The sequence below is a fragment of the Trachemys scripta genome, chromosome 23, assembly GCF_013100865.1.
Source record: "Trachemys scripta elegans isolate TJP31775 chromosome 23, CAS_Tse_1.0, whole genome shotgun sequence".
Lineage (NCBI taxonomy): Eukaryota > Metazoa > Chordata > Testudines > Emydidae > Trachemys > Trachemys scripta.
In genome coordinates, this window is record NC_048320.1 from 11,077,539 (window position 1) to 11,088,056 (window position 10,518).

The following is a 10,518-nucleotide window of genomic DNA, read 5'->3' on the forward strand; positions in this document are numbered from 1 at the left end:
CCCCCCCCCACGTGCCCCTCCCCCCCGGACCCCTCTCACCTCCTTGTCCCCCCGGTAGCTTTTCCTCAGGGGCCCCAGGTCCATGGCGGCAGCCGGCGCCAGCACCTGCCCAGGCGGACGGGAGCCGAGCCAGGCCCAAACGCGCAGCCCCCTCCGCGCCGCGTAACGCATCATAGCCCCGCCCCCGCCGCGCGCGCGCAAAGACCCCGCCCCTTAAGAGGGCAGGACGCCGGACGTCCCGCACGCCGGGGCGGGGCGATTTCAGCTCACGCCCCTGTCCCAGCAGCCAATAGGGAGCCGATCCCTGGCCTCCAATCAGGCGGGAGACAGGGCCAGATCTCAGCCAGTGGGGAAGCGGCAGGGGCGGGACTCGGGGACCAGGAAATGGTGTCAGGGCTGTAAACAGGCACATGGAGGGGATGTTAAAGGTACAGTGTCCCGGGGGGGAGGGAAGGATGGGGGTGGATAACAGGAGGTGGGGGACGAAAGGGAGGGTCCATACAGGGGGGCATATGGAGGAAACAGGGAAGGGGACGTGGGGGGAACAGACAGGAGCAAGGAGGGAAGGGGGCAGACAGGGGACATGTGGGGGGAATAGACAGAGGGAAGGGGCAAACAGGGGACATGTGGGGAAAACAGAGAGGAGGAGGAAGGGGGGGCAGACCAGGCTCCAGATAGAAGACAAGTGGGTTCAGCCAGGGCAAGGAGAAGAGGATGGGGATCAGACAGATGTCATGAGTGGGGGGAAATCAGACAGAGGACGAGGAAAGGAAGAGGAGAAAAGAGCTGAAAAGAGACAGGAATAGACAGGTTCAAGTACATGAAGGGTTGTTACAAGGAGGAGGGAGAAGAATTGTTCTTCTTAACCTCTGAGGATAGGACAAGAAGCAATGGGCTTAAATTGCAGCAAGGGAGGTTTCAGTTGGACATTAGGAAAAACTTCCTGTCAGGGTGGTGAAGCACTGGAATAAATTGCCTGGGGAGGTTGTGGAATCTCCATCATTGGGGATTTTTAAGAGCAGGTTGGACAAACACCTGTCAGGGATGGTCTAGATAATACTTAGTCCTGCCATGAGTGCAGGGGACTGGACTAGATGACCTCTCAAGGTCCCTTCCAGTCCTATGATTCTATGAGGTTTCAAGAAAGGGAGGAGGCCAGACAGAGGGCAAAGTGGGTGATCAAGGCAGGGGTAGTAAGGGAGGAGGAGAAGGGAACAGAGAGCAGTGCAGGGCCAGGATGAGGGAGAAGCAGGTGTCAAAATAGGCAGAGGGCTGTTTTTAGAGGGGGGTTGGGGAATCAGATGTGGGACAAGGAGGGGGGACGTGTGCATCAGAGAGAGGGGAGGGAGATGGGGGAACCAGGTCAGAGGAGAGGGTGATGGGGCTAATCAGAGAGAAGGATGGAAAGCTAAACAAATCCTAAACCAAGAGAACGTGTGTGTGGGTGCTGAGGGGTAGAAGTTGGGGGCTAGACCAATAGTGAGGGTGTTAGGACACTGTCAGATCAAAACTGGTATTTGTATACAATCCTTTTCCATTTCTTTTTTCCTGCTGGTGTCTCTTCCCATCTCTTTCTCCCTTCTCTCTTCAGCAGGTTGAGTTTTCCTCCCTCTCCTCCACTATGTTTCATTGGGGCTGGAAGGTGTGACTATGAGAGGCAATGTCTGGTGGTGTCACTGACCTGCAGGCTCTGCAGAGCCACCTCCAGGCCATGGACCAAGGGATGGGAGATGGCGAGCAGCCAGACGATCACCCACTGTACAAACTGCCTGAGCCTGGCCTGGAAGGTGCTGTTCTCTGCAGCCCTGACTTCCAACAGCCCCAGGAGCTGGAGCTCCAGGAGTCCCGAGGACACGCCCCCCCAGAATGTACCAGGTATGAGGGGGGACATGCCACAACAGAGTCACCCAGCTGGACCCACTGAGAACTGGTGAGAAGGCACAGTAGTGGGGGCCTGAGGTGACTTTTTGCGGAAGGCAGTGTGGCTTCGAGGCTAGAGTACTGGACTGAGATTCAGCAGACCTGGGTTTGATTCCTGGCTTGGCTACTGGTCGGATGGGTGACCTTGGGCAAGCTACTTCCCCTCCAGCTTTAATGGTTGCTGTTGTTATGGGACACCTGCCCCGCAGGAACTGAATTGTGACCCTGAAACTTATTTCGAACAGTCACCTGAGGGGAACAGCTGGCAGACACTGGCCTGGATTTGAACTGTCCCTGACAGGGAAAAGGCACCAGCTCCCATTCCCCTTAGCCCTCTGGTCCCAATTCCTAGGGAATGACTCTGCACAGCCCCAGAAGCAGCAGCTACAATTCAGAACCTCGTGTGAGCGTAGCAGAGAGGGCGCTGGCCTTGGGTTTAACACCCATCTCTGCTGCGGACTCTTTAGCTGCTTATTCTATCCCGTGCCTTAATTCCCCGTCTGTAAAGTGGGGAGAATAGTTCCCCCATATCATAGAATCACAGAATCTCAGGGCTGGAAGGGACCTCAGGAGGTATCTAGTCCAACCCCCTGCTCAAAGCAGGACCAATCCCCAACTAAATCATCCCAGCCAGGGCTTTGTCAAGCCTTACCTTAAAAACCCCAGGTGTGCTTTGAAGGTGAATTGGAGAGGAGCCACAAGAATGAGGAAAGGATTAGAAAATGCCTTGTAGTGATAGATTGAAAGAGCTCAAACTGTTGAGTTGAACAAAGAGAAGATTGAGGGGTGACTTGATCTGTAAGTACCTACATGGTGAACAAATATTTAATAATGGGCTTTTCAATCTAGAAGAGGGAGGTCTAACATGCTCCCATGAAGCTAGATCCATTCAGACTGGAAATAAGATGTAAATGTTTAATAGTGAGGATCATTACCCATTAGAATAATTGACCAACGGTCATGGTGGAGTCTCCATCACCGGCAATTTTAAAACAAGATTGGATGCGTTGTTCTAGACCACCTGGGAATTGTTTGGGGGAGTTCTCTGGCCTGAGGTGTACAGGAAGTCAGACTAGATGATCACAATGATCCCGTCTGGCCTGGGAATCTGAGTCCATTAATAAGGGTGAGGGGCTCTGATGCTGCAGTGAGGAGGGCCATCTAAGTCCCTAGATCGAGTGAATACGATAGCGTTAGCGGGGGGGAATGGAAGAGCTCTTTGTCACTAGGACCTGTCTGATCTCACAAGCTAAGCAGAGCCTAGTCTTTGTCCAGGAGACTTCCCCAGACCACCCCAGTGCTGGTGATTCGGCAGCATGCCAGGAGGTGTTTAGCAGCAATTTCGGTTGGATTCGCAGAAGTGCGAGGCCCCTGCAATGCTCACTGAAGTCAGAGGGGCTTTGAATGTACTGTCTCTTGAATTACACCGAAAGCCACAATCCTGAAGGCTTGTGACCGTTAAAGATCCTCTGGAACTTTTCACAAGACATAGCCCCAATAGCCTGCCCAGTGGTGGAGTTCCAGCGATTCCAATCTACCTCCAGAAATTCCCCCTGGAGTTTCAAGTGGATATAACATTCTCCTTCACTTCCTCCCATAAATTGCTGTGTTAAACAGCTGCCACATACCACCCCAGAGGTGGCTGCATTTCACTGGTGGGTGATGTGATTGCTGCGTGCGCACATGTGCACGCACACAGTTTGTACAGTATTTGGAGACCGTAAGGGCTGGAAAGATGTGATTTCATTATACTCGCTTCTTCTTGGCTTTTGTCTGCTTCCAGCGCCCAACCCCATGGAGCCCTGAGCAGTCTTGGGAGGCCCAGCCATTCTCTGCTCTGCGTGGAAGAGGAGATCAAGAACCGGAAAAGACCCAGGCTCTCCAACGGACCCCAGGCCAGTCCCAGCCTTGTCTCTCACTTCCCTCGTGCGCTGAGCGGGCCACAGCCCCAGGGCCCGTCCCCCTTCGGACACGTCCTTCAGAGCAATAGCCTGGATCTCCACAGCAGACGTCCCCAGGACGGGCCGCCACACACCAGGACTTTGGACAATCCCGGAGCCGCTCATTCTGGGGCCTCGGCGCTCTACAGGCCCAGCACAGAGCAGCTGGAGTCTCCATCCCTGAATTACGGACTCGAGGACGGCTGCCCATGGAGCAGCCGAGCTCCCTCGGGAGGCAGCAGCATTAGCAGCCGAGCGAGCAAGGTGACGGGTCTCTACGCTGAGCTGGTCAAGGAGCTGGAGCTGCAGATGTCCGAGCTGCGGAATCTCCTCGCCTCTCGGGAAGAGGCCGCCATGTGGCAAGAGAGGAGGATCAAGGAGCTGGAGCTGGAGAATCAGCAGTTGAAGAGCCAGCTCCGGAACCTAGAGGAGCAGAACGACCTCCTCTCCAGCAGGAACGGGGCAGGGGCAGCGGCAGGCAGGACGGTGCTGGGGTCCGGAAACGGCGGTGTTGGTAACCCAATCCTCCTTCCTTTCCTGCCTTAGCATCGTGGAGGCAGTTTGCAGCTAGGCCAGCTCCGATGGCGTTAACCCGCTCTCGGGCTCCAAGGCTTCAGCTGGTCTCTGCATTCCCCACTTAAAACGGTGCCCAGCTGGCTAGCGGCATCAGAGCGTGCGTGGTGGGGGCGGCACCTTATCCTGAAGTGTCAGGCCTGGAGGCAGCAGCTTAGCCTGATGGACCAATGCTGTGATCCAGCCGGGCAAACCCCATGTCCCTAGGTTAGAGCTGGGGGTACCCATGTGTGAGCTCTGGCCTCCCCCTGCGCCTGGCTGGGCGTTCAGTGGGGTCCCACCTCCAGCTCGTGTGGTGGCTGCAACTTTAGCGGTGCTGCCTAGAGAGAAGAGCACGGCCCGCCATCTGGGCAGCTGCACGGGTGCCAGCTCTGTAGAGAGGCTCCTGGGCTGGGATCAAAGAGACAGACACCTGTAGGGGCTCTGGGCAAGAAGTGGGCACCAGGTGAGCAGCAGGGTGGAGAGGGAAGGACCCCTCTTCTTTGTGCGTGTCTGGGACTCTCATGTGACCCAGCTCGGCCTGAGGCCTGGCCAGGGATGGAATTCCTCTGCGATGCTCAGCTGTGCACGCGTCTCTCCCCAGACATCAACGAGAGCAACATCCAATTCCTGAAAGGCCTGGTGGGGCTGCTGGAGAGCAACGCAGCATTGCAGGTGGGTGACCCAGTGTCTCCCCTTGTCCGAGCGGTAGCTACCAGCGCCGTGGAGGCGAAAGGCTTCCCTGGGTGTGTACGAATCGGAGGCCGGAGATGATGAAATCCCCTTCGAGCCCATCTGCCCAGCCCCGCAGCCCTGGAGAACATTTTCTAAAGGTTGCCCCAGTGTAATTTTAACTATTCCAGACAATGGAGGGATTTTGCTCCTGGGGAGAGGATCCCACACCCTCTGCTGTCATTCTTCACCCCCCCCCCAATATCACAGTTAAACCCCGTTGTATCATTGCAGGGGCAAGCCGAGTCTCCTGGGCACCCCCTTGGTGTTTCCTCCCGCCATAGCCTCTGATCACGTCCTCCTGTTTAGCCAAGCCTCACCGATTTAGCTCAGTTCCTCCAGCTCTTCTCCGAACACCCTCCAGTTTCTTTCTGGTGTTGAGGAGCCGAGAACTGAAAGCAGGTTGGGCCAGAGCTTATGGAGGGCCTGTCCCCTCCTGGGAAGCAGGGAGGGGTGGAGGCAGGAAGGGGTAGCTAATTTATCACTCAGTTTTTCCACCACACATCTCTGTCCATGGCATCACCACGCATTCGCTCCTATTGCAGGCCAATGGCCTCCAGCCATTCACCTCTCCCATTGTGGGGGAGCAGAGGTGCACCCCAGCTGAGGTCCCAAAAAGCCCCCCAGTCTGGAGGATGCGAGCTGGGGTCCCGAGCGGCTTCCCACCCTGGATGAGCACAGAGGATGGCTCGGGGAGCCCTGTCACGCTCAGTGATGCCGCCTGCTTATGGGAGGAGAACATACAAGATACGCTGCCCGATGGCACCCCGGTGTGGGCGTCGCCCGTGGAGGTAGGTGATTCGCGATCGGCTCCTATGTGGGCCATTGGTCATTGAATGCCTGGGGATGCTGCCTAATGGGACCCCGGGAGGGCACACACCTCGGGGGGAGAGGTAGTGTTGGGCATTATCTTTTCTCCTTGGAGCCAGGACCATCCCTACCCTTCCAGCAGGACAGGTGGACACCTCGGTCCCACACTTGTCCGGGCAGAGGCTGAACTTGGAGGGACCACAGCTACTTCCTAGCTTCCCTAGGGAAGCTGACCGGGCCCTGCTCTGAGATCCCCTCCCTCTTTGTTTGGATCAAAGGCTCCATATCCTGCCCCACCCATACCACTTCCAGCTCTCTTAAAGGGGACCCAGGCAGACTCTGAACGGATCGGGGAAATGGCTGCGACGGGGTCTTCCTGAATCAGCAACAGACGCACCTCGGTTCTTCCTTTTACCGATCAGCCAGCGCATGCCAAGCTCAGGCTTCTGCGATTCCCTGGGCCCACGCTTGCCCCCCGCCGCGCTGGGCAGGAGAACCGAGCCCAAACAGGCAGCCGCTCCAGCCTTGAACGGTGCCTGAGGACTGCGGAAATGGAGCATTAAGCCTCTCCTGGCTGAATGAGAGAGGAGACTCCTATTGCTGGCTCCGGGGGTGTTAGCTAAGCTCTGGCAGCTCTCCCGAGAGCAATGGGGTGCAGGTTTGCCCTATAGTATCTGGGGTGATCGGCAGGACTCAGCTTGGAGCTATGAGTGTGGCCCCTGCTCTCAGACAAACACCTTCCTGCCCTATTTTAAAGGCTTAAATTCCAGGTTAAAGGCAGGAATGCGGTCGAGTGACTAGAGAAGGGAGGCAAGAATCCTGGGTTCTAATCCTGGCTGTAGGATGGAGTGGAGTCTAGTGGTTGGAGCAGGACTTTCATACAAAGACTAGTATTCATAGAATATCAGGGTTGGAAGGGACCTCAGGAGGTCATCTAGTCCAACAGGACCAGATTTTTGCCCCAGATCCCTAAATGGCCCCCTCAAGGATTGAACTCACAACCCCAGGTTTAGCAGGCCAATGCTCAAACCACTGAGCTATCCCTCCCCCTAACTCTTGGGTTATATTCCCAGCTCTGCCAGTAACGAGCTGTGTGACCTAAGACAAGTTACTCAACCTTTCAGTGCCTCAGTTTCCCCATCTGTAAAATGAGGGCTGATATCCCCCCCACTGAGATCAATGGGATTGAGCCTGAGAGAGGACAGCTGGGGTTAGCCCAGCGTCTGTCGCTTGTTTAGCCTGTATGGTGGGGTCTGCCTGAGTCTCCCCAGACTCAGGGCACCCACAAAGAGCAGAATGACGAGGGGCGTCTCTCCCTTTGCCATAGGAGAATGGGAGACCCAAGCTGGAGCTGATCCCCAACTCGGGGGTCTACGTCACCCACCACCAGCTGGACGACCTCTCGCAGGTTTCTACCGACAAGCCCAAGCTGATGACCAGGCGCCTGCTGGATTACTTCTTCTCCCGGGAGACGCTCGCCAGGTCTTCGGCCACCGGCCAGCGCATCGCCCACAACAACACGACCATGGAGAAACCCATCCGCCTGCCGGTCGCAGTGGTAAATGCTATCAAAGGTAGGGGGGGTGGGCAGGGGGCTCTGTGGAGGGAGATGGGGCGAGGCTGGGGCTCCCGACGACGCAGAGGGTGGAGAGCGCACATGGTGTCGATCCCCTGCAGAAGGGACAGTATGACGCTGTTTGATCCTGGCCGACAGGTTCCTTCTGCTCACCTCCTCCATTGTCCTTGCCCAGCAGGAGGGGTTCTGTTTGGTGCGAAGTCGGTCTGCCTGGGACTGAATCCACAGAGCCGGCGGATAGCACCGGCAGGGGCACTTCAAGCGTCCGTCCCACAGCAAAGCCAACGGGGCTGAGGCCTGCTTGGGGTTTTCCTCGGGCAGCCTTTCCGGTCTGCATGCCCGGTTCAGTTCTCAGCTCCCCTGCTGAGACTGCCAGAGCTGGCCAGTTAGTGCCGGAGTGGTCGGGACTAGCTGTCTACTGGAAAGAGGACCGAGCCGCCCCACTCCTTTCACCTTGGCCATGCACCGCCCCAGGGAGATGATGATTTTCAGTCCCTGGCAAGCCAGGCTTGATTTGAATTGGGGACTTAGAGAGGAAAAGCTCAGAGCCCGTTCTCAGCCCCTCGAACTATCCCATCTGCTAGTTGGGAATATATTTTATCCGTACCCTCATCTGTGCTGGTACAACTCCCCCTTCTGCCGTAGTTCAGGACCCCCAAACACAGCAGCATTGTTACTGCCAAAAGAGTCATTGGGCCCGGCCCAGCGAATTACAAAACGTAACCACCCAGCATTGGTGGTGAGAAGCACGTGAGGCTGCAGAAAGAGAGGGTTAGCTTTAAATACCCCAAGCTGTGCGCCTGGGTTGGACAGGCGGAGACACCGGAACAATTCTAACGGCAGATGCAGGCCAAGGTTTCCAGAAAGGGTCCACTCGAGGCACCTTAAAGGGTCCTGATTTTCAGAGTGCTGGTGCTAAGTGCTTTCTGAAAACCCCGTCAAGGGGTCTCAGATTGGGCACCCACAAGCCAAGGCAGCCCACAAGTCACGTCCCCCCGCGCTTTACACACCTTCAACTCACTAGTGTTTCTGATCTAGTTAATCTGCCGCCCTCGTGCAGTTCCTATGATGCAGGGATTACCACCCCGTTCGGCAGCAAAGGATTCAGACACAGAGGGTGAAGAGACCAATGGGCTAAATGCAAGATCAGATTGGATGGGTGATGCCCCAGGCCACAGAGCAAGTTAGTAGCACCTCTGGGATGAGAGCCTGGTGCCCTTGTCTGGGTCCCACATGCTGCAGGGTCTTAGGGGTTTTGCATGCTGGGATCCGGCGGGATTCATCTCAGTGGATTCATAAAAAGCCAGAGCAACTCTGGTTGTTTGCTCCACTTCTCTGCCCTCCCCACCCTCCTCCAGAGTACGTCACCAAAGTGTGCGGCAAGAGCTGCAACTTCAACGCCGTGATCAACAGCAAGTGTGGCACCTCCCGGAGGGCGGTCAAGAAAATGATCATCAAGATGGAGTAGATGGCGCCTGGGCCAGGGCCTCCCAAACGTCCATCAAGACAACGGCGAACCAGCTCTGAAAACGCTCCTGAGAGGATCTGTCGTCGCCCCCGCGCCAACGGACGCTGGGGTGCTGGCGGCCCAGGTCCCCTCCCACACAGCAGCTCTGGGGGTGAGTGCGGTGGAGATAACGCACCCCTCCCGGCACGCGTTACGGGGGCAGCAGTGGCGCAGTTTGAGCTCTTGTGCACTTAGTACATGCCCCGGGGGGCCTGAAGCGCCTGTTGTGTGGCCGTCCTGGGGCGCTCACTCCTACCCTGCAGACCTCGGTGCGTGCATTCCTGGGGAGGGGTGACTTACGCCTTCTAATGAAGCGTCTGGGATCTGCCGCGCCTGGGGGAGAAGCGAGCTGGCGGGTGTGTTCTTCCGTTCTAACGAGTCCCTGAGGAGGGAGGGATGATCTCTGTCCTCTTTCAAAACTCGTCAGCTCCATTCTGGAATCCCGGCTCCGTGACGCTGAACATTAACGCTGCGGCCCTCTCCTCCACCTCTGGGCAAGCGCTTCTCCCAGCACATCAGACTGGAAGAGGGACAGTGTCGCAGTCACGGCACTGGACTTTCTGGCCAGAGCAGGGGAACTTCTGCTTTGAAACAGTTCTTACCGGACTGTTTACCGGCCGGGCCTGTAGATAAACCCAGAGCTTTAGTCTGTTGAGTGAGGGGGGATTCAGTCTCCCTCCCATCGGGCAAGGTCTGCTCTCCTGCGGAGAGTCGTGGCCTGACTCAACAGGCAAGTTCTCTGCTCGCCTGTAAGAATTTAACTGTGGGCGAGACATTTCCCCCCCCCCCCCCCCCCAGAAAGTTCCCATAAATCCTCTATTTCTTGTAAATAAAACAATCCTTCCTCTCCTCCCAACTTCCCTAATAAAGGCTGGAATGTAACAGTGCAGGCTCAGTTTTCTCCTTACTGCTTCCCCAAGATTGTGGAATTTATAGTCTCTAGGGTTGTTAGAGAGATTAAAAGTAGCATCTTGGGATGCTAAGCTGCCTACAGTAGACTCAGTCAAAACAGGCTGTAATTTTAACCATAGTTCCTTCCCTCCTGTCCCAGATCCTGAACTATTTCTTACCGACCCCCGAGCCATGATCCAGCCTGGAGGCCTCTCTGAAAGAGAATTCTAAGTGGCCACTTTGGTGCAGTTATTGGCCTCCTCTGGCAGGCTCAGAATGGAGCAGTTCCCACCTTCCCATTCCCGAGAACGAGCTAATGATGACGCTGGCTCCTTTAAGAGGCTCCTTCTCTCGCTTCCAGGAGATGTTAACAGAGCACAGCAGGGGCAGCGTGTGTGTGGAGGGGGAGGGATGGAGGTAGGGGGACACTTTCCAATGACACCAGTTCCAGAGCAATTTCTCCCGCCCTCCAGGTCACCGGGCAGCTTTTGAAAGTCATGGGCTGTACTTTTTCCTGCCCGGGGCTGGTGAATGGGGCTTGATTGAAGGCCTTCGGGTACCCAGAGCAGGGACTACACGAGGGCTTCCCC

General features: G+C 56.4%; 2 protein-coding genes across 6 annotated transcripts in view; one reads left to right on the forward strand and one right to left on the reverse strand.

Moving 5' to 3' along the window:
* PNPO (pyridoxamine 5'-phosphate oxidase) overlaps positions 1 to 185 on the reverse strand; it is a 6,602-nt gene extending 6,417 nt beyond the window's left edge. The window contains exon 1 of the mRNA XM_034756147.1: positions 40 to 185. Coding sequence (XP_034612038.1) covers positions 40 to 174 — 135 coding nt within the window. The 5' untranslated portion in view covers positions 175 to 185. The remainder of the gene's footprint in view (positions 1 to 39) is intronic.
* Positions 186 to 362: 177 nt separating this feature from the next.
* On the forward strand, positions 363 to 9,924 carry LOC117869367. 5 transcript variants are annotated; one of them, XM_034756166.1, is made up of 7 exons: positions 363 to 428; positions 1,592 to 1,875; positions 3,704 to 4,374; positions 5,017 to 5,087; positions 5,690 to 5,935; positions 7,282 to 7,528; positions 8,889 to 9,924. In XM_034756166.1, exons 2-7 carry the CDS (start codon positions 1,661 to 1,663, stop codon positions 8,996 to 8,998), a joined length of 1,560 nt encoding a protein of 519 aa, XP_034612057.1. In that variant the 5' UTR covers positions 363 to 428; positions 1,592 to 1,660; the 3' UTR covers positions 8,999 to 9,924. The 5 variants fall into 5 exon arrangements, with proteins under 5 accessions (XP_034612057.1, XP_034612062.1, XP_034612059.1 ...); XM_034756171.1 differs by having other exon boundaries at positions 7,282 to 7,512; XM_034756168.1 differs by having other exon boundaries at positions 368 to 428; positions 1,595 to 1,875.
* The last annotated feature ends 594 nt before the right edge of the window (positions 9,925 to 10,518 follow it).